Consider the following 24789-nt stretch of genomic DNA (forward strand, 5'->3'; position numbering starts at 1 on the left):
CTCTAGGAATTCCCATTTGAGATAGGGTGCTGCCTGTAAAAGGGCTTAAGGTAAGAACTCTAAATTGGGCTGGCTACTGTTTTATTATCAGCTTCCCAGAGACTACAGAAGAGTGACTATCTCCTCTCTAAAGCTGATTCACCTTGCCAATTACCACAGAGAATCCTAATTTGAAATAATGTGTGAGCTGTGGTCCTCTTTGGAAAAGAATTTTAAATACACCTCTCGTGTTCCATTTTGTGGTAATATAGCATATGTGTAATTCCTTAACTGCTTTGCCAAATGTCCTTTCTCTGAGGGTAGTATATGTATGCGTATAGAATTTACAAGGCCCTGTCATGTCCTCCAGATCCTAGTTCAATACTATAAAGCAGATGTTGCCAACTGTTGTACAGGAAAGAGACTAAGTTTCCTCCCTGGGTTTGGAGGGTTCCTGTCGCCTTCCCTTGCCCTTCACCCTGTTTGAGGTACTTAGTTGTTATCACCTCCACTATCACATGCCTACAAACCGTATCTGCTTCCTATGCTTGGAATACCAAAAATTAAATGTCTGAAAAAGAAATGGGTGTCCACATGGCAGGAAAAAAGGCTAAGAAAGAGAATTTGAATTTATGCCACTTCATTCAGCATTATCATTCTATATTCCTCATGATCTATGTGTCTTTCTTCTGAGAAATACTTCTTATAACTATCTCCCTGGAAGACTGATAAATGCAAAGATGAACATAAAATAAGGTGGCTGACTCCTTAATGAAGATATGAAAACTCAAAATTCAAATGTCATCTTTCAAAGTTGTCACCTTTGAGATCTTATCACATTTATTCCAACAATGCTGCCATTACTCAAAACACTTGGATTCTTTTTAGAAGAAGCTCCTACACAAACAAGAAAGCCATTTTCATTACTTTATATCACAACAGATATTGGCAAAGTCACTCGGATTGATCAGAAATTGTATTCGATAAACTCAGCTTTTGGATAGTCTTGATAATGATGGCAATGACAATTAATAATAGCAGCTACCACTGATTAATCACCATGTACTCAGTTGTATCAGGCACTTTGCATAATTATATCATTTTATGAATTTAATCATGTTTCTGAGAGTAATTTATTTATATTTCCAAAATCAAAACCTACTTAAAAAGGTTAAGATTTGGCTGCACTAAGACATTTAGACATCTGTATCACCAATTTTCAAAGTGGTTGGAAAGCTCTAAAAGCATTCTGAGTAAAGTACACAACTTCCTCAGGTGAAATCAATCACTTTATTTTATGTTCAACTCCATATCTGTCAATCTTCCAATGGGATGGTAATAAAAAGAAGATTATGAGAAATGTAGTGATATTCTCAATACTCACCTGGGTATATAAATTTTGATATACTTCTTTAAATACACACACACACACACACACGTTTATATATACGCACACATACATACAATATGGAGTAATAACACACACATCATTACTATGTGTAAAGCTTATATATATCCTATGCTGTCTTGAAAATGAGCTATTTCTCTTGAAGTACAAGGACATACTGCACCGTTGTTAACACTTTGAGAGCAAGAAATAAAAACAACAGCCCATGCAGAATTTAGCTTTCAGGAACCCTTCTACATTTAAAGACATTTAAATACTCCCATGTTCTCAATTTTAATAAGGAAGGAACTTACTCTTTCAGCCCAGTCTCTGCACTGTTTCCAGATATATCTGAACCCAGAGAAATGCCAGCAGGAGACTGTCGTCCAGTAAAGCCAGATGAAGAAAAGGAGAGTCCATATGGTTCAAAATTGAGAACTAGAATTTTAAAACAATGAGAGGTTCATATTTAAGACAAATCAAAAATTACTTTTAAAAAAGCAAAAATTATCAGTTACCATTCATTATTAAAATAAAACAATTGAAGACTAGAATCCAGTGACAATTTTTAAACTGGAAGGGAGACTCTGGAGATGACCTACCCAAATATTTATAGTAATAATAATAAAGCAGCTATGATTTATTTCAATCAACTACAGTCTTCATATTATTAGTTGGTCAAAGACAGTCCTTCATTTTTATCATTTTACCTCCCTTAGAAGATAAACAGGAATTCCATTAGGAAAGACAACTGATAAACCATATCTACTGAAAAGTTGCTGCTCTCATGCAAAAATGTTTAAGAAGCTATGAATGAAGAGATGACTGCATTTTTGCTTAACAAAATGGCACATTTCTGTACCAAATGGACTGACATAGCCCTCATTGTGAAATCTCCCTTACTGATCAAGAACAAGGTTTACTCAGGTTTGGATACCTTTGAGCTTGTATACCCAAATGAATTCAATCAGAACCATGAAAATTCATAGTTATTGTGGTAGAGCAGATGCCAATATCCATTCTCTTCTTTCTAAGTAATAGAACCCTTGATTCTTAACTAGGTACATGGCCACCTAGAAAAGAAATGACATTGCCAAACTCCTTTGCCATTTGACTAAGTTCTGGCCAATAAAATTACACACACATTTTATGTGCAACTTCTGGAAGGAATCCTCCTGGAAGAAAAAACATCTTTCTTTTCTCCCTTCCTCTTCTATATTTATGAAGCCAACATCAATCTAAGGCTACCTACTTATGAATTTCTTTAATGGGAAAGAGCAATAACCTTCTGCTTTGCAGGCCCCACTGTGTGTGTTTATTTTCCTGACACATTTACCTTTTTGATCTGTCTGGATTGTAATACAAAGGACCTTCTTAAATCATAAAAAGTACCTTAGAATATATAAATGTGAACTTCTGTAATTATTATCCTCATTCTACAAATGAAGAAGCTGTGGTAGAGAGTTTGCCATGAACTTACCCACGATTACAAAGACAGAAAACAACACAGACAGGTAAGGAATCAGATACTCTGGTTCCAGAGCTTCACTCTCAACTATTATATTATAGTGCCTCCTCCAAAGAAACAGCACCTGATCCAAAGAGTACCAGATAAATGTTTGTTTGTTAGCTTAAAGGATGATATAGAAGAGGAATCAATGTGTAGTAGAAAAAAGTAATAGGCTAATTAATAATCAGGAGAACTGAGTTCTTGATGTAGGTCAGGTGTTAACTAGGTGCATGAATAGACCTTAATTTCTTTATAAAGTGAAGGGTTCACACTAGGTCAGCAGTTTCCAAATGCTAATATGATAACCAAAATCAAGCTAACTTCACAGATCACCCACGGACCTTTGTGTACATACAGCCAAGCTTTCAGAGATTTAGATACAGAAGGTATAAGGATAGGGCTCAAAACTCTATCATTTTTTAAATCCCACTTTGTGTTTTGTTTGCTTGTTTTTCTAATCCTCACCCAAGGATATATTTTCCTATTGATTTAGAGAGAAAGGGGGAGAGAAACATCGATGTGAGAGAGAAACATTAATCAGTTGCCTCCCACACACGCCTTGACTGGGGATCGAACACACAACCTGGGTATGTGCCCTAACTGAGAATCAAACCCGAAACCATTCAGTGCATGAGACGATGCTCCAACTGAGCCATACTGGCCAGGGCTAAAAACCCTTTCTATGATTATGATTCACAATCATGTTTGGGCCCTAGCCAGTTTTGCTCAGTGGTTAGAGCGTCGGCCTGCAGACTGAAGGTTCCAGGTTCGATTCTGGCCAAGGGCACATACCTCGGTTGCAGGCTCAATCCCCGGCCCTGGTTGGTGCACATGCAGGAGGCAACCAATCAACGTGCCTCTCTCACATCGATGTTTCTCTCTCTCTCCCTCTCTCTGTCGCTCCTTCCACTCCCTCTGAAAAGCAATGGAAAAAATATCCTCAGATGAGGATTAAAAAAAAATTTTTTTATTAAAAAAATAAAATAAAGAGAGAAAAAAGACACAATCATGTTTGGAAACCACTTGTCTAAATCCTTCTAAGATCCTTTTCAGCTAAAATATCTTCTCATTTTAAGCTTTTCAAATGATCTAGTTTAACCTTCTATCCCATACTGGCCTCTCTTTAAACAGCATCTCTGACAGTGGGTCATCCAGCCTCTGCACTAACACTTCCAGTGAAAGTGAGTAGCTCAAGAAATGTTTCCTGTGCACAAGACAAAGAGTTTATGCCAAAGAGTAAGCAAGCACAGAGAGTCAAAGCAAAGAACAAAAAGAATGCAAAATTAGAGGTGAGAATCTGAAAGGAGAGACTAGACATGGAAGAGGGCGGTATCTGGAGAAGAGACACATAAAATCCTGATCCTCTAACAAAACAATTAAAGGTTGCCATCTATGGAAAGCCTAGAAAGCTCGAGGTGGAGAATGAAGTTCCAACCACATTTTTTTTTTCTTTTTTAATGTATCTTTATTGATTTCAGAGAGAGAGGGGGAGAGAGAGAGAAACATCAATGATGAGAGAGAGAGATATTGAGTGGCTGCCTCCTGCAGCCCCCGAATGAGAATCGAGCTAGCAACCCGGGCATGTGCCCTGACCGGGAATCAAACCGCGATCTCCTGGATCCTAGGTGGACGCTCAACTGCTGAGCCACACCCGGCCAGGCAACCAACCACATTATTTTTATTCTTTAGGGAAAATTTCCCAAGATCCTTACAGAAGTGAATGACGAGAAGAGCCAAAGATTTTTAGGAGTTAACTAGATATATAAGAGTTCACGTGTATGTGGGGAGCAAGAGAATAATGGTATGCAGAAGGGAGAAGGAAGAAGATGGTTGAACTGCAACTTAATGAATATGCAGAAGTTAACCAGAAGGAGAATGAGTGCCAAGGGCAATTCATGCAAAAGAGAAGGCATGAGCTGAAGGCAGAGAGAGTCCTTGGGAGAGCCCAGGTAAGAAATAAAATATAAACTATCCCAGGTGTAAATGAGAAATTCAATATTTAATCTGTTTTTATACTTCATGACCTTAGAGGCCTTGATTATATGCACACTCCTTTTAAAATATTTTTTATTATATAAGTTTCAGGTGTACAACGTTATAATTTGACATCTGTATACACTACAAAGTGATCACCCTCAAAAGTCCACTTACTATCTGAACACTCCTTCTTTGTCTTACCTTATACTGCAGTTCCTTTGCACCTGCTCATTTGACTATACTTCTCCGGTCATCCCGAGCTATTTGTGTTTGTTTTGATTTTGAGAGGCTAACAATTTCAACTTGATATGGTTTTCTAAAAGTCATAGTTCTGCAGAAAGGAAATCATACTGCTATTTCCCCTTACTATTTCTGATTTTATCTAACATTGGGGATACAACACATTCAAATAAAACATATTCGAATAATGATTTAATAGAATAATCCACACTGATTCCTAAATGCTTTTCTTGGGTGGGAACTGGTAATAGTTTGTTCCCTACCATCCCACCTCTAATTCTTAGGATCTTACAATAGTTCCCTAAAGTTTATTATTAACTTGGTCTCTTATAAACTTGGTATTTTTCTACCCAAGAGAGCTAAGTATCATTCATAAAAGTGACACTTAACTTCTACTCTCTGCAAATGGCTTATAAAAATCTAAAGTAAAATCAGTATCAGACTGATTGGTACTTGAAGGATTCCAGAATTAATACCTTTTAGGCCAAATATACCCATCTTTCCCCCTACTCTTTATTTTCTGTCTTATAGCCAGGCCAATTGTAAAATATATAATTTTATAACTTACTCTTCAACTATTTATTAAGTCTCTGCTATGTCCTGTTTCATAACTGATTTCTTTTTCCATGATGTAACAGTAGTCTAAGTTCAGGAAGTTTTAATTTTACTTTAAAGAATATTTAAAAAATAGATTTGGGAAGAGAAGGGAAGAGCCTAATTTGAAAGCTTAACCCCATTTATAATGATGGTTCTATGCGGGAGAAAAAACTTGGCAAAGGAATGCATTAGCTTCGGGAATTCCAGGACTATCTATTATATTTACATCAGCCACTTAACTTATTTTAAGAAAGGAGACAAGCAGTGCCAGGAATTACACTCCTCGTCCTATCTCCCCTTTCCTGCCCCACCCCTGAATTGCAATAATAGCAACTGATGGCCCCAGACATATTGAATATAAAGAGTATGGCAACTGAACCATATCTCCCACTCTGCAACTCCAGATTTTCACTCTATGCCCTGGATGTCATAAGGTCTCTATATGTACTTTAGTCATAAGCTGGGCAATTATAATTCAAAACTTTATTTCCCCCTCCCACATATTCTATCAATACATATATGAGGAGTTAATAGAGAGGAAACTGATTACCCTTTGAAAGAAAATTGATTTCTAGGCCATTTGGTATCACTGTGCTAAATAATATGTCAAAAAGTTTAAATACTTCTGCAAAAAGATAACATCAAGCCTGTTATTAATATTTATACTTTTTGGTCTCATTTTAGGATCAACCATTGAGTTGTACTCATATGCCTAGCACAGAGCCTAGAAAATTAATTAAATACTCAACAAAATCATTAAATGATGAATAGAAACAAAAAAGACCTTTTAGCATGAAATGTCAGTATTAACATTCTGAACTCCTATAATATTCAATGGTCCCTTTTATTCATAAACATACTTTTCCATCTACCATCCAAATATCTCAATAATTTCTTTACTAAAATCATGACAGAAATCTTTTCCTGACAGATTACATTTCTTTTTTTTCTTTTTTTAATATGTTTTTATTGATTTCAGAGAAAGGAAGGGAGAGGGAGAGATAGAAACATCGATCGGCAGCCTCCTGCATGCTCCCTAGTGGGCTCGAGCCAGCAACCTGGGCATATGCCCTAACTGGAATCAAACCCGCAACCTCTTGGTGCATGGTTGAACCTCCAGTGGCTCAACCACTGAGCCACTCTGGCTGGAGCCAGGCTATACTTCTTAAATGTAGTTTAAGTTATTCTTTCCTTTCTTAGCTGCTCTTAACTTCACTGGGTCAGACATTTTGTTGGAGGAAGCATCCTAACACACTTAAGATATACAAGGCTGCTCAGAATGAAAATGAAACTCCTTAGTCGATAGTAACCAGTTTTTTTCTGAAACTTTTTCGCAGATATGCTCACACTAATATCTGTCAGCCCTCTACCACAGTGACGAACATAATAATTCCACCTTTAAGGTCTTTCAAAATTCCTGGATGGCTGTCAGGTGTTAGGCATTGCTGTATATGAAGCCTATGACTTTGGGAATACCTCTAGGCTAACTTCCTTTTTCCTGGGTTTCCAAAGACCTAGTCAGGGTAAACAAATCACAAACAGGTTTGAAGACAGAAAATAAAAGTAAATATCCTCAATTACCTACTTACATGCTTAAAATCTAGTTTACAAACTCATAAAAAAATTACCTTTTTCCTGAGAAAGCTTTTCCTCCTGCCGTTGGTGGTGAGGTTTGTAAGGTGCTGCCCCCTGACTGAGTTCTTCAGCCACAAAACCATCCAGAAAAGATAAGGAAGCATCTACCTGTATTAAATTGAAGAAAAAATTAGGAATTTAAAAAATTTATCCTAAAGAGTAGACTATATTCACAGAAGTACTTTCAGCCGATATATCCTAAAAACAATTTTTAGGTGAAAAACAGAAGTCCACTCCAAAAGTACTACCTAACTCTCTAGCTTTCTGAAACACTTATAATCAAATCACTAAGTCATTTGCAGTTATTATTAATTTCATTGCATTAAGGAATACATTTTTGAGCATCCAATATATCAGGGCATCATGTCAGGTCTATGATTAAGACAAAGGGAGATACAGTCCCTGCCCTCATGAGACTTGTAACCTACCAGAGGAGAAGACACATACCCTATGAACTATAATCTGTATTAGTTTCCTGCTGCCGGGGGATAAAAAAAAGGTGCTGGCAACACTAGTTCCTTCTGGAGACTCCAGGGGAGAATAAGTACCTGTCTCTTCCAGCTTCTTGAGGCTGCAAGCATTCCTTGGCTTATGGTCACATCACTCTGATCTCTGTTTCTATAGCTACTCTGTCTTCTCTTTGCTGAACTCTTGCCTTACTTCCCTAAGGACCCTTGTGATTATCTCAGGCCTACTTGGACAATCCAGGATAATCCCCCGCGCCCCATCGAAAAATCCTTAACTTAATCCCATCTACAAAGACCCTTTTACCACGTAAGGTAATATACACACACATTCCAGGGATTGAGATGTGGGCCTCTTGGGGAGCTATTATTCAGCCTCCCACAGTGCCTTTGATTTAACTATCTGATTCCTTTCTACCTGAAAAAGCTTTTTTACAAATCAATGCAAAATTACTTAATTTACTTAATTTCAGCAGGAATAAAAAGGTACAAGAAAATGATTAAATAAATAAGAGAGAGACAAAGAACAAGTAAAGGGAAAAGGAGAAGAGAAAAAGTGAGGAGAGAAAGAAAAATGAGATATACACAAGAGCATAGTAGTGGTGACCTCAGAAACCAGAGACTTGCTTCTCCAGCTCAGATAATTTAGAACAGCAGGTAATTCTCAAACACTTAAGTGGAATGTCACACTCTGAATTTGGAAAGATTTAGTTTCACTAAGATTCTTGGAGAAAAGAGGAAGTGTGGTTATTTCCTAGTTTAATTTTATATGCAGCATATTTATTCATCATTTCAATGAACGTCTCTGAAATGTCTACCAAATGTAAAAGCAAGGCCTCTGCCTTTGAGGAGCTATGAAAGAACTAATGAACAAAGCTTCAAAATTAATACAAGTCATGAAAACCTGGTTCAGAATTAGTGGGAATAATGCCCATCCTCTCCTCTTTATCAACTATATGACATCTAACACCTAAAAATTAGGGCAAATCTGGTTTCATTTTGGAAGTTTTCTGATTCACACCAATCTGAGGGAGAAACTGGTACAAATTCAGAGGGTTAGTAGTAACTGAGTGCTGGGTTAAAAGGGGTGGTGGCTAAATGGAGGTGGGAGAAAGAAAGGTGGGTGGTCAGGTTCCAAAGTGGTAAAGAATTTAGACAGCAGATGGACAAAATAAAATGGAGAACGATTTTCTACATTCTCAAAGAAAGTAATAATAAAATGACATATTGGAGAAGTTCAAAGGAGATAAAAATTCTTGAATTACATATTAAAAGAGATTGTCAAAGAGTATAAATCCCTTCACTGCAGTTCTCCAGAAGAGATACGCTTCAATTCCTGACTATTTAGGATCACTACTGAACCGAAGCTCTCAAACGCTCTCTCACACTAATGTGAGAAAAACTCCAACCTATAGAAACTATAATGTAACATACTCCTGATATATCACAAATGCAAGAATTATTCTGTTTAAAGATTACGCAATTTTTAAAAAGAGGGAACACAGATGTCTTACCACCATGTCTTCACAACTCTTATTAACTGGAAGCAAGCTCTTCATAAGTTCCACATTCTCCTGCAAATGCTTTAATTCAAATGCATGCTGTCTCAGACGTGTATCCAAAGATATGGTAAATTCCTGGATCAATCTCTCAACAATGTTAGAAGAGGGTGCTTGGGGTGTCAACTTGGTCACGGCAGCAATTAACCAGGCTTTTGTTTCTGGAGAAACGGAGTCATTCATAAGTAACTTGTAGAGCTTGCTTATAACTTTCTCTGGCGTGTCCTTATCTGAGAGGTAGGAATACTCCCCTAATACCTATGAGTAAAACAAGGAGATGTTTATATACAAATATCAAGTTACACAGCAAACTACACTTGGAAATCTAAACAAAGTGTCTATTGCTGAAGTGAGTTTAATCTAGATTAAACATATTGTCATGGTAAAAAATATATATTAGATAAAGATACATTTTAGGTTCAAAATTAAACCAAGAATTGGAACTCAATACAAAAAAGTTTTCCATATCTTTATATAAATTAACAATATATAAAACAGATACCTTTACTAGTTAGCTTTCTTCTGAACTTCCAGGTTTGGTTGTTGGCTTTTACAAGCACTTTCACATTCTGATATTATTTTCCAATAAGCATTTAAATGAGTGGTTCTCACATGCTAGTATGCATAAGAGTCACCTGAGTGTTTCATTAAAATACAGATTTCTATGAAGGCCTGGGGGTGGGGTGGAAGGGGCCAATGGGGGAATAAATGGGGACATCTGTAATACTTTCAATAATAAAAATTTTAAAATAAAATAAAATACAGATTTCTAGGTTCTAACCAGATACTCTGATTTTGTATGTCTGTGGTGATAATCTGCACCGTACATTCTGAACAAGCATTGGCTGATTCTGATGGAGATGATCCACAGAAGTTTAAGGAACACTGATCTATCACTGATCTATGTCACATATCCTTTTTCTTACATATAACTTATCCAGGAAACATATAATCCTACAGGTCTAAAAATCATTAATAAGCTGATAATTCATGGAGTGTGAGACCTTTCCCAAGTGGTATTTATGAAGTATTTCCATGTCTTTGGTGTAATACTGGCACTAGCAAGAAAAAAAAGAGGGAGGTGAGGTGACAGTCAAGGGAAGATGTATAGCTAGTAACAAGAAAAGGAGGAAAAGAAATAGGACTCATTAGGGTCAATCCTTAAATACTAAGATAATTTTTGAGTGGTTTAATAAAAATGGTTACCTCTGTAGAAGAGCAGGTAACCTAAATCCTGGTTCAAAAATCAGTGAATTTATATTTCTGGGAGGATGGAGTAGAAGCATTTTCCCCTTTTTCTTCCCACTAAATACACCTAAGAACCCTTAATGTTATATATAACACACATATTTAAAAAAACTCTGAAAGGTGAAGAAAAGAAGGCAGACGGCTAAAGAGCTTGGGACCTAAGGAACAATACAGTGAGTTATCTATTGCCTCATATACCCCAGACTCGGTGCTGCAGTCAACAACCTGGAAACACCAATGGGCTCGAACAAAAATGTCCCAGGAAAAGCCTGCCCTCTGGCCAAATAGCCAGGAAGACAGAAAACTTTTAGACAATAACCCTTGGACTCCAGCCAATCACCACACAGAAAAAAACTGCAGCCCTACCCATACCAGCAAAGGAAGAATTGAGGGCCAAGATTTCAACCCCTACGAGGCTGTAAGAGGCACCACAACTCCCTGACAAGGATGGTGACAGAGAAGGCCAAGTGGGGGGTCAGGACTTTCATCCCCACCAAGCTTTAGAGGCCCACTCTTCGCAGTGTCCATGAAGACCACCTAGGAAGCCCGCACTGTACCTCCACTCAGGCATAAAGAGGTGCCCCTTCCACTCTCTGGGGTGGGGTCAGGGGAAGCCTGTGGAGAGTCAGGATTTTCACCACTGCTCAGCAACAATGCCACCCCTTCACAGTGTCAGTGGAGGCCACATGGTCCATCTTAACACCCCTGTCTCAACACCATCTCCAAAAGAATTGTCAACATTTATAGAACATAACACCCAACAACAGCAGAATACCCATTCTTTTCAAGCACCCACAGAACAGATCACAACACAAACCATATCATAGGCCATAAGACAAACGTCAACACATTTAAAAGGAACTCAAATCACACAGTATTTTCTCTGACAACAGAATCAAAGTAGGAATCAGTAACAAAAAAGATAACTAGAAATTTTCCAAACACTTAAAAACTAAACAACTCTCTTCTACACAATCTTTCCAGAAAATAGAAGAGGAAAGAACACCCTCGGCTCATTTTATGAAGCTAGTATTACCTGGTTACCAAAACCAAACAGATAGAGTAGAAAAATATGAAAACTACAGACCAATATCCCTCATGAACAGAGATGGAAAAATTCTTAATAAGGTTTCAAATAAATTGTAGATTAATAAATGAGTTCAGCAAAATTGCAGGGTACAAGATCAAAATACAAAAATCTATTATATTTATATATAGTACTAGTGACAAACATATAGAAACCAAAATTAAAAATACATTGACCACCGCTCTAAAGAAAATGAATTACTTAAGTATAACTCTAACAAAACATGTACAGGATTTGCATGCTGTAGGAAGAAATAAAAACATTCCAAATACAATAACCAATTTAACGCAAGGATTATCAATGCTAAAACCACTGGTGAAAGAGAGTTGAGGAAAAGATGTTCTACACAGCCTCACAGAATCACCTCAAAGATTAGTCATAAATTACTAAGGAGAAAGTGCACCTTTTCAATGGGGAGATCTGAAGGTCAACATCTTCATCAAAGAAACGTACAATCACCAATAACTGGAGGAACTAACATTATGTGCATCCTGATATGATGTAGTGGGAAGTACATATGACTGCTGATGTAGAAATCTTGATAAAAATGTTTAACCGAACCAGAAAAAATTACACAAATTCAGAAATGTAGGGCATTCTACAAGTCAACGGTATTCATCCAAAAAAAATAAATGTCACGAAAACAAAAAGAAACTGAGGCTCATTATAAAATTTTTAAAAGGCTAAAAAGGTGTCGCCCGGCCGGGCGTGGCTCAGCGGTCAAGCGTCGACCTAGGATCCAAGCGATCAGGGTTTGATTCCCGGTCATGGCACATGCCCGGGTGGTGGGCTGCAGTCGATCAATGACTCTCTCATCACTGATGTTTCTGTCTCTCTCTCTCTCCCTCTCCTTTCCTCTCTCTGAAATCAATAAAGATATATTAAAAAAAAAAAAAAAAGGCTAAAAAGGTGTAACTAAATAAAATTTGTAAACCCTGACTGGATGTAGGATTGGGAAGAGTAGGAAAACAGGTAAGAGACATTTTTTTTGGACAACTGAATAAATCTGAATATAAACTGTATCTTAAGTGATATTAATAAATTAATGTTATATTTCTTAGGTATATAATGGTTTATCATTATCTAGAACAATGTCCTTCTGATGAGATTCCTGTTGAATTTTTTATGGGTAAAATGCCATGATGTCTGCAATTCAATTTTATAAAATTTTTTTTAAATGTTTTTATTGATTTCAGAGAGGAAGGGAGAGAGATAGAAACATCAATGATGACAGAGAATCACTGATCGGCTGCCTCCTGCACGTCCCCTACTGGAGCCCACAACCCAGGCATGTGCCCTGACCCAGAATCAAACCGTGACCTCCTGGTTCATAGGTCAACACTCAACCACTGAGCCACGCTGGCCAGGCTGCAACTCAATTTTAAATGGTTCAGTAAAACAAACTGTATATAGGTAGGCATAGATATAGGTATAGGCATTTATACAGTAAAGCAAAGGTGGTTAAAAGTAATAACTGGGGATCTACAAGAAAAGTATAGGGGTATTTGTTAAACTAGTCTTTCAACTTTCCCGTAGATAAGAACATTAAAATTCTTAAATAAAATTCTGGGTAAAACTTAACATGCTAAGTTTTGGCAAAACTATAAAATATAAAAATGTGCATATCCTATAACCCAGCAGTTGCACTTCTCCAAATCTCCCCCATAAAGAAACACTCACACCCTGATCAGTGTTCCCAGTGGTTAGAGCACTGGCCTGTGCACCACAGGGTCAAAGGTTTAATTCCTGGTCAAGGGCACGTACCTAGGTTACAGGTTCAATCCCCATGAGTGCATAGGAGGCAGCTAATTGATGTGTCTCTCTCACCCCCTCATTCCACTCTCTCTAAAAATCAATGGAAAACATGTCCTCAGGAGAGGATTAACCAAAAAAAACAAGAAAAAGAAAGAAAAAGAAACACTCATCCATATGCACAAGAAAGAATACACAAAGGTGACAAGATGTATGTGATTACATGTGGTTAAATTACATAAAATTGTGACTTTCATCTTACAAAGAGATGATCCCCCTTGCTGACTGTGATGTTGGGAGGCCCACATGGCAAGAAACTAAAGGTTGTTCTAGGAGCCTACAACTGACAGTATGAACCTCAAACCCTCAGTTTTACAGCTGAAGAAACTGATTTCTGAGCTTGGAAGTGGATCCTTCACCAGTCAAGCTTCAGATGAGACAGGAGCCCCAGCCAACACCTTGATTGCAACCCTAAGAGGCCCTGATCAGAGAATCCAGCTAAGCCATGCCTATACTCCTGACCCACAGAAACTATGAGATAACAAACTTATGTTGTTTTAAGCATTAAGTTTCTGGTAACATTATTATGCAGCCATTGTTAACTAAGATATCACAGATACATGAGTATTCACACATTCAAATTTAGATTCACAAAGAAAACACAACAAATGTACTGTGGACAGAGCAATCTAAACAAATACCCATATTTAAAAGGCTAGATGAGTGAGATGGCAGAGAGAATGATTAGACAACTAAATAGTTAAGTGATAGAAGGTAAGACACTGGGAGGAAAACTGATAGCTGAAGGAATTAGCTGAGTAGAACTGATTTCTGAAGGAAATATATTGTTAGTATTTGATTTTATAAAAAATGTTATCAACATTTATGACTAAATGTACTTTGCTCACCCAACTCATAACTTGAAGAAATCTCTGTGGATAGAACACATTTTCCACATCTAATAAAGTGAGGTAAGACTGAACTGCATAAAGTCTTAATTGTTGATCTTCTGTTTCATCATCAAAACCTAAAAGAAATTGATATACCACTTTAATTTTCATTAAATTCTCTAAGGACTCTGTAATAAAAACCTTTAATCTAAAAATCTTTACTTTATAGAATGCAATAGTTTACTAACCTTCCGCCAGCAGTCTCAGGAAGTTATTGGGAATATCAGGATGCATTACATCTCCACCCACTGAAAACACAGCATTCATTGTCTGAATAAACCACGCATTATCAGGAGCATATGTGTCCACAGTGTTAAGAACAAGTACACTTTCAAATGCGACATTAAAATTATTCTTTCTGCAACAACCTTTTGAAAAATAACCCCAGTTCATCTTGGTTGGCATTTCTACCTTTAGCGTTTGCCAATAAATTGTTCTATATTCCGGTTTTATGTAAAATAGGTGCTCAGTAAATCTTATTTAATAAATTTTAAAAACCAGTTCATGTTGCTTTATCTAGCACTCAGCCTTGTGCATAATAGGCGTCCAATAAATAAATGTAAAATAATTGAAAAAACTGTTCCAGGAAACTATGGACAAATAATGGAAAATGATATACACTTCAGAGAGACTGAATGTTCTGATGCGTCTACTCGAACAAGTTGCTTAACCTCCTTTCTAACTTGTTCCTCTTCAGTTCTAATATTTTATCATTCTGCTGACCAGAGCTATAGCACTGGCTAGGACTTAAGCAATTTCCAAGATAACTTTATTAACATTATTCATCTATTCTTCCTTGGCTTTAACAACAGACATCTTAAAGAGAATGGAATATCTTTGTGACCTGACTTTTAAAAAACTAATGTGAAGAAAAGTAACATGTGAATGGAGTTACCAACTACTTTATTGTGACAATTTCTAATATAAACAATACAGGGGTGAGCAAAAGTAGGTTTACAGTTGTGAGTATGCAAAACAGAGTTTATTCTTGTATTATATTTATTGCTATAATTTTCCATACAATGTAAACCTACTTTTGCCAACCCCTGTAGTGTAAAGGATAAATTTTAGCATTCTGATCCCCAACTCCAAAACAACTTTTACTCAAAAAAGAAACTGAGTAGGAAGTAAAGTCAAAGACAAGGAGGGACCGACAGAGACAAAAGGAAGAGGTTCCTGTACCTTCTTGCTCATAATACTGACCAACTGAAAGAAAAGAGCCAGGAAAAAAAAGTCATCCCCTAAAAAGCCTACACACGGCCCTGGCCAGTGTAACTCAGTTGGTTGGGCATCGTTCCATGGACCAAAAGGTTGCCTGTTTGATTCTCAGTCAGGGCACATGCCTGGGTTGTCTGCTTGATCCTCAGTAGGGGGCCTGAAGGAGGCAGCTGATTGATAGTTCTCTCTCATCAATGTTTCTCTCTCTTCCTCTCCCATCCTCTCTCTCTAAAAATCAATAAAAAAATATTTTTTTAAAAAAGTCTACACAAATTCCTGTTTTTAACAGGAGAGGCTTGAATATCAGGAACAGAAGTTATTGCTGGGTCTCTGAATTCAACTTGCAAGTGAACATGTCTATGCCAATCATTTTAAAACCACTGTGTAACTAAAGGTATTTTATGATTATGGTTCACAAAAGGATATTTCTCAGCTAGTTCAGCTATTTTCCCAACCAAATTGACGATAATATATTCTTCTTTGCTCTGATGTAAATATTCAAGCATTTTCTGGACAATCACTGTTATATTCTGTGCATTAGTAATTCTGTAAAGAAGTTCCAGAGTCTATTTAAGAAAGAGAAACAAAAACAGTATTACAGAACTATGCATGATAACACCAATAAATAAAGGTAACTATTAGAAATAAACAGAACTTAAGAAAGATAAAACTATTGCTTAAAAATGAATTACGATCAATACCAAAGTCTAAAAGCCTATTGATATAATTATGATCTGACATTTCTACATGAAATGTAGACTGTAAAGACTAAAAAGTTAAAACTTTTATAATCTATTTTCTAAAAATATAACAGCTTCAGCCTGATTTGCTTCTGGACCCAGGACTTGGGAAAGCACACCTTGGTGCTCTTCTTGGTCCTGTCCAAACACATCCAGCCCCAGCAGAGGAAACCACAAGCTATGGAGTGCAGAAAACTTCGAACAGGGTACTCAAGGCCAGTCACAAACAGCATCTGACATTGGCCTGCACCAGAGACCATCCAAAAGACTGGGAGTCCTAGCAAATCTACCTAATACATAGAAACAAATCCAAACAACCAGCCAAAATGGGACAACAAAAAAGCAAGCCCCAAATGAAAGACCAAAAGAATTCTCCAGAAGGAGAGCTAAATGAAATGGAGATAAGCAATATCAGATACAGAGTTCAGAACACTGATCATAAGGATGCTCAACAGCATGAGAAAAAAATGGAAACTATGAAGGAAATTAAAAATGACATAGCAGAAATTTTAAAAACTTTGGAAAAAATAAACAGCAAATTAGATGAAGCTGAGGATGAGATCAGCAAATTAGAAGACAGGGTAGAAAAAATCACTCAATCAGAGAACCAAAAAAAAAAACACTATTAAAAAATAGGAGGACAGTCTAAGGGAGCTGTGGGACAACATGAAATGTAACAATATTAGCATCATAGGAGTGCCAGAAGAGGTAGGAAGTAAGCAAGGGTTAGAGAACCTGTTTGAAGAAATAATGGCAGAGAACTTCCCTAACCTGGTGAAGGAAAAAGTGACACAAGTTCAGGAGACGCAGAGAGTCCCAAGCAAGAAGAACCCAAAGAGGTCCACACCCAGACACATCATAATTAAAGTACCAAAAATTCAAGATAAGAGAGTCTTAAAGACAGCAAGAGAAAAGCAATCTGTTACCTACAAAGGAGCTCCCATAAGGCTGTCAGCTGACTTCTCATCAGAAACTCTACAGGCCAGGAGGGAATGGCATGAAGTATTCAAGGTAATGCAAAACAAGGATCTGAAACCAAGAACACTCTATCCAGCAAGGCTATCATTTAAAATAAATGGTGAAATAAAGAGCTTTCCAGACAACAAAAAGGCTAAAGGAGTTTATCTCCACCAAACCAGCATTGCAAGAAATGTTAAAGGGACTGCTATAATAAGAAGTTGAAATAGAGAGAATGAGAAACATAAGCATAAAGAAATAAAATGGCAGTAGTTAAGTACCTATCAATAATAACCTTAAATATAAATGGATTAAATGCTCCAATCAAGAGACATAGGGTAGCTGAATGGATAAGAAAACAGGACCCAAATATATGCTGTCTACAAGAGACCCACCTCAGAACAAAAGACTCACACAGGCTGAAAAAAAACTTCTGGAGGACTTTAAAGGAGAGATTGACAGCAATACAGTCACAGTAGGGCACTTTAACACCCCACTGACTTTACTGGATAGATTTTCCAAACAAAAAACCAAAATGACACACTATGTTAGATGGATTTAATTGACATTTACAGAACATTTCACCCCAAACTTCAGAATATGCATTCTCCTCAAGTGCACATGGGACATTCTCAAAGATAGACCACACGTTAGGATGCAAAACAAGTCTCTCCAAGTTCAAGAAAACTGAAATCATATCAAGCATCTTCTCGGACATTTACACCATGGAATATTATGCAGCTATAAAAATGAAGGGTCCCTTACCCTTTGAGACAGCATAATGGGACCTGGAGAGTATTATGCTAAGTGAAATAAGCCAGTCAGAAGAAGACAAGTATCATATGATCTTAATCATATGTGAAAGCTAATGAACAAAATAAACTGATGAACAAAATAGATACAGAGACACAGAAGCATGGAATAGACTGACGGATCTCAGAGGGAAGGCAGGGGTGGGTGCATAGGGTGCAATTAACCTAATAACTTATATGCATATATGCATAACCCATGGACACAAACAATAGTGTGGTGAAGGCCTGGGGGGAGGGGTGCAATGGGGGGGAATAAAATAAAAATGAAAATATAACAGCTTCTTAAACCTACATTACTTATGCCTGTCTGAATGTGTGTGTGTACACACCTACAGACACATATAAAAATCCAGTCTTGCAAATTGTATTTTCCACATTACCCAAACAACAGAAAACAGCACGTGAGTGGGTTTGTCAGCTAAGGGCAAAGGGTCTTCAAAAAATGGACAAAGGTCAGTGGCTCAAGCGTGTCAAAGCATAGCAAGAATCTCAGGTATCAAAGAAGAACTAGTTTTATAGCTACGTTCTCAGTACTGAGAAACATACCTCTGCTGACATGAAGGAAGACCAGTACCAGAGTAAGCTCCCATTTGGCTGGCTTTCTAAGGCCTTACATTAAGGTTCTAAAAAAAAATCATAGCTGCCAGAAATCAACATGAGACCAAGGGCAATACTGAGAAAATATTATTTACTGGTATTTTAATAACAACAATATTAGCATCAAGAGAATTTCCACACATCCTACTTGTCAAACTTGTTCAAAATATCTTTGACGCCCAGTCGGGCATGGCTCAGCGGTTGAGCATCGACCTAGGATCCAGGAGATCGGGGTTCGATTCCTAGTCAGGGCACAAGCCTGGGTTGAGGGCTGCAGCCAATCAATGACTCTCTCATCATTGATGTTTCTATCTCTCTCTCTCCCTCTCCCTTCCTCTCTCTGAAATCGATAAATATTTAAATATATATCTTTGAGGCTCTAATTTTTCAGTCCTTATAGCCAGGACTTCAAGTACAAAGTTATAATGAATTTTAAAAGATTTTTTTTTTTAAATAAAACTGTTTCAGTTAATCCTTAACTCTATTTAAAATCTATAAATACATGGGTGCCCCATCAATAGCTTTCAATTTAAGAAGCTGCTTCAGACATGTTCTCTGTAGACTCTAAACTATATGTTATATATTTTTAGATAATCTACACCAAATTTATTTCCCACTCTAAGACCACAAAATTTAGCATATCCAGGACTGAATGAGGTACTGCATTAGGTCTTCTGTTAGCTCCTTCTTTCTTCCTGTATGAAAGAAAGGTAATAAAACCAGGTAAAAGGAAACCCCAGCCCCAAGCAAAAGGTCATTCCATACCTAAAGACCAAAGTTCTTGCCATACCATTACTAATAGAGGTTAGAAGTGACAATGACATTAAGACAGTACTGTAGTGCCTTCTTGAGGCACCACTGATACTCAGTACCTTCCCCAAAGAATTCAAACTCCTTTTCTCACTGAAGGTAATAGGCCAAACACTGATCATTCTATTTTTTACTTATTTATTTATTTTTATTTTTATTTTTTTAAATTTTTTAAATATATCTTTATTGATTTCAGAGAGAGGAAAGGAGAGGGAGAGAGAGAGAAAGAAACATCAATGATGAGAGAGTCATTGATCAAGCCCACAACCGGGGCATGCGCCCCAACTGGGAATCGAACCCCTATCGCCTGGATCCTAGGTCAACGCTCAACCGCTCAGCCACGCCCGGCCGGGCAACACTGATCATTTTAATAGTCGCCTAATGAGAGCCTAATAATTCAATACAACAATAAGAAAATGGTACCTAAGTCAACCCTGTTCAATTTAGCAGCCAATCATGCCAAGAAAATGCATGCTCTGTATCTGTTCAAAGTTGAAGAGCTGTATAATTATTTGCTGTTGTCCCTTGGTACCTTCTCATTTTTCTACAATGCCTATAAAATTCCCAGATTCATTCAAGGCAGATAACAATTTCAGAAGATAAAAATATGAATGCAAAAAAAGTATACATATATATGTATATAGGTATATATATGTGTATATATATATACATACACACAGAGATGGCAATTTATCAAAAATAGTTTTGCTTGAAAAATAGTATTTTAAAATTCATAATCTTATCTCTTTTTTAGTACATTTTTATTGATTTCAGAGAGAGGAAGAGAGAGAGAGAGAGAGAGAGAGAAACATTAATGATGAGAGTTACTGATTGGCTGCCTCCTGCACACCCCCTGCTGGAGATGTGCCCTGACCAGGAATCGACCTCAATCTCCTGGATCATAGTTCGATGCTCAACTGCTAAACCACGCCTGCTGGGCTATAATCTTATCTTTTAAAAATAACAATACAGTGTTCTCTCAATAACTACTTTTAACTCACTGCTTTTAAGCAATTTAAATATTTAGTGAGTCTTTTTATCTTTATTACTTTTAAAATCAGAAATAAAACTATCCACTCTTCTTAACTAGGTGCTATGTAACATTTTAAATGAAGGTACAGAGCGATTTCTGTGCATGAGAATTAACAGAAATATTTATATAGATACTCAATTTTACAAAAGGCAAAGTTAAAAAAATTAAGCAAATTATACACCTTTCCTTCCAAGAAGTTAAAATCATTTTAGGAGCAGGTGGGTTTTTTTTTAACTTTTTTTTTGTTTTTTTTAATAACCCAAGGATATTTTTTTCCATTGCATTTTTAGAGAGAGTGGAAGGAAGAACAAGAGAGAGAGAGAGAGAAACATCGATGTGAGGGAGACAGATCGATTAGTTGCCTCCCGCACGTGCCCTGACCAGGGCCAGATATCAAGCCTGTAACAGAGGTGCATGCCCTTGGCCACAATCGAACTCAGGACTCATCAGTCTGCAGGCTGATGCTCTAACCACTGAGCCAAACAGGCTAGGGTAGAATGTTTTTATTAATTATTTCAACATTGAAAAAAAAATTCTTTCAACATTCTTACATACGTAATGGGGAATGCATTAGCCCATTTTACAAATGTTATGGAAAATAATGAAAAATTATTATTCATCATGTAATACGCCTTAAAATTATACTAATAAAAAAAACCTGGGAATAAAATTCAGGTCTCTTATTGATATAATATCTTGGAGCAAAAAAAGTATTAATGAATCCATACCTAACTCCTTCAACTCATAATTCAAAACTATTCCTATAGATACTGACACAAGAACTTTTTAGAAAAGTTGCTTAAGTTTTAGTAGAAAGAATAAAATGCTCTCAAAAGTTAAAATACACATGTGCGCATGCATCCCAATACTCATACACACTGCCCACCACTTTAATCTTTCTCCATAACAGCAACAAAAAGTTTAAAAATTGTAACACTTTCACGTTCACAATTCAAAATACCAGTTTACCTCTCTTTTAATAATGGGATCAGGATGGTCTAGGCATTCGATTATTGTCATCTGGTGTTGAAGAGCCAGAGTAGGATCCTGTTGGATAACATAGGTAAGGGCCTTCAGTCCTAAAAGCAAAGATCACATTATATGAAGTGACTTGAAACAAATACCCAGCAAATTTCAAAAGCTCTCTTTGTAATTTCTGTCAAAAGCATCAATCATCTTACCTAAATACTTGAGATTTATTTTAGGTGACAGGACAAATTTTCCAATGCACTTGGCAGCCTTCTCAAGTAATTCAGATTTGGGATAAATAGAATAAACTGTATGCACACATTCAAACAGAATAGCTAGAGAAACAAAAAATATAAAAATGTCCTGGATGATGTTAAGGTATAATAAAAGAACATATTTGTGTAGAACTCATAACAAAACAAACTAATTGAAAGGCCAGTTGTAGTCAAAAATCTTTTTATAGAAAATTTTCAAAGATATAAACTTTTCTATTTTCAGGCTTATACAGTTATTACAATTATGTTACCACGGTATAGTTTAAAGAGAAGTATGTATAGTAATAGATAAAAATGATACATTCATTCATGCAACAACTATTTACTGAACACCTCCTATGTGCCAGGCATTGTTCTAGTAGTATGGATACAGCAATGAACAAAACAGAAAAAACCCTGCCCTCTAGGAGCCCACATTCCAGTGGACACACAGGTAATATATTCATTGTTCCTACACAAATAGATATTTCTATTTGAATGTTTTAAAATAATTTATTTATTTAAAATAACTTATTTATTTAAAATAACTTTTTTAAATAACTTATTTTTTTTTAAATAATTCATTTTCAGGCAGTTTCTACCACTTGTATAAGAAAACTGTATATGTGGTTTATTTCAATATAATCATTTTGGGAAACTCCAGCATTTATTTCAAAGTAGAGCCACTGCTTGAAAATCTTCAAATCATTTCTTTAAAATTAAGCTCCAAGAATATAAAACAATCTATTGAACACCTTGTTCAATATGATTTTCTCATGTAGTCGAAGATCTGATAACTACGACAGATGGCCAAAATGGATGCTAAATTTTTGCAAACTCTTTTAAAGAGCAGTAGTCAAGGAGCTGGAGCTTTGCTATGGTAAAGAAGAATCACTGAGGCACCATTAACTCCTGCATGTCCTACGCAATCACAGCATTAGAAGTGAGACAGAATCAGCAGATGTAAAAACAATTCTCACACAAGTTGAAGCATATCAAGTGTGCCTGACAGAATCACTCCTTCTCTATTTCCAAAAGCTGAAAATGTAACAGATACTTTTTTGTATACAAGACAGATTCTGAATATTCAACTAGCTATGTTTTACATTAAGTTGCCTATCAATTGAGGCACACAAAAATGTTGTGTTAAAAAACTTTATATAAATCCTTTCCATAGAAGGAGCGAGAAATCAGAAATATAAAGTTCTCATTAAGAAGGGAACTGACTTGCCCTGGCTGGGTGGCTCAGCTGGTTGGAGCATCATCCCATACACCAAAAAGACTGCAGGTTCAATTCCCAGCCAGGGCACATACCTAAGCTGAGGGTCCAATCCCAGGTCTGGTTGTGTACGGCAAGCAACCGATTGATGTTTCTCTCTCACATCGATGTCTGTCTCTGTCTCTCTCTCTCTGCCTCTCTCTCTAAAATCAAAAAACATATCCTTAGGTGAGGATAAAAGACAGAAAAAAGAAAAAAAAGAAGGGAACTGACTTTAATTAGAGAAAAACCTACAAAGTAAGTTAACTGAACCTAAAAAAGATATTTTGTATATTCAGATGTGCTATAAAATGTCTTTACTCTGTGCTATGAAAAAAAAGTTGACTTTACAACTTTATGAATTAAACAAAGAGCCTTAACTAATCAACTAAGGCAGGAGTGGGCAAACTACCACTAAATGCAGCCTTCGGCCTATTTCCAAGCCTGTGAACTAAGAATGGTATTTACGTTTTTTAATTGAGATATAACATTATATTACTTTCAAGTGTATAATTACATTTTTTAAAGGTTGTTAAAAAAAACAAACAAAAACACAAAGGAAAATATGTGACAGAAACTTATGTGACTTACAAAGCCTAAAATATTTACTATCTGGCCCCTTTTCAGAAAAAGTTTGCCAAACCCTGAACTAATGTGACAGTCCTAGGCAAGATTAAAAATGATGCTACTCCATTTTCTATCATAATTCACATATTTTCCTTTATGGATTCCTGCAATTCAGAACTCTCCTGCTATCAAATTGTTTTACTATAAAAACTTCTCATTACTCATCTAAATATCTAAACTTTTATATATAGATGCTCATAAGATTTCTAAAAAGCTAGTAGAGGTAAAATTAATAGTTCAAAAACTGCATTTACTAATCAACTTAGGAGTAAATTAGTTAAAAATGAACTTAAGAGGTTTTTAAATTATTTTCCCACCTAGAACTAAGTTCCCTTATTTTCCAACTCTACAAAATCTAAATATAAGTCCACAAATGAAAAAGCAGCCACTCTGCTGTCTTTTCTCCACCGTGGTTAAAAGTGCTTCTGATGATTTCTAAACATAAAAACATAACATGGAGCTTTATTTACTCTTCCAGAGCAACCCAGGTCCTAACGGAAATACTATCAAGTAAAAATTACCAAATTAAAAATGAATAGCATTCTAACATCTGACTCTGGATTTACCATAGATATTTTGGGTTGGAATATGCACAAAATTTGAAGAAGTTCTACTGATACCTTATCCTTCAGACAACTTTACTTTCATTTTAGGTAAGTTGTGTCTCTATCTACCGATACCACTCTGGCAGGGAGATGTGCATCCCACCCCATAGAGTCCAGGTTCTCCACTCTGCCTCTTTTGACTCTTTTGAGAGGAGGGAATCCTGGTTCCTTCTGGATGGGAGATATATCTGCTACTATCCCCCTGGGGGGGGGGGTACTTCATTACTGCCCCCTGTGGTGCCTCCACGGACACTGAGGGGGTCACCTTAGTATCCTGGCCAGCAATGAAAGCCCTTACTCTAGCTTCCTCTAACACCAGCCCAACAAAAGAGGAGGGGCACCTTGTTATTCCATGCTCCTGGATAATGTGAAGTCCAGGCTTCCCACATCATCTCCACTGACAATGCAAGTGTGTCCCATCCCCCCCCACCCCACCCCCGTTAACACCTGGCAGGGATGAAATTCCTGCTCCCCTTTTAGGCTTCTCTGCCATCAGCCCACTGGGAGGCTTGGAGCACCTCCTT

The 24789-nt window shown here is 36.8% G+C and overlaps 1 protein-coding gene across 3 annotated transcripts in view; it reads right to left on the bottom strand.

Moving 5' to 3' along the window:
• AP4E1 (adaptor related protein complex 4 subunit epsilon 1) overlaps positions 1-24789 on the bottom strand; it is a 59253-nt gene that overhangs the window by 14940 nt on the left and 19524 nt on the right. For 2 of the 3 annotated variants that reach the window (XM_087821444.1, XM_016210154.2), the window contains 5 exons: positions 21734-21856; positions 21522-21631; positions 9304-9606; positions 7319-7433; positions 1681-1804 (listed from right to left, as the gene is read on the bottom strand). In XM_087821444.1, the coding sequence (XP_087677570.1) occupies positions 1681-1804; positions 7319-7433; positions 9304-9606; positions 21522-21631; positions 21734-21856 (775 nt within the window). Of the gene's footprint in view, positions 1-1680; positions 1805-7318; positions 7434-9303; positions 9607-14343; positions 14463-14573; positions 14687-16029; positions 16170-21521; positions 21632-21733; positions 21857-24789 lie in introns of all 3 variants that reach the window. The other variant, XM_087821446.1, reaches the window with a different exon arrangement.

This window comes from Miniopterus natalensis, chromosome 1, assembly GCF_054644295.1.
Source record: "Miniopterus natalensis isolate mMinNat1 chromosome 1, mMinNat1.hap1, whole genome shotgun sequence".
Lineage (NCBI taxonomy): Eukaryota > Metazoa > Chordata > Mammalia > Chiroptera > Miniopteridae > Miniopterus > Miniopterus natalensis.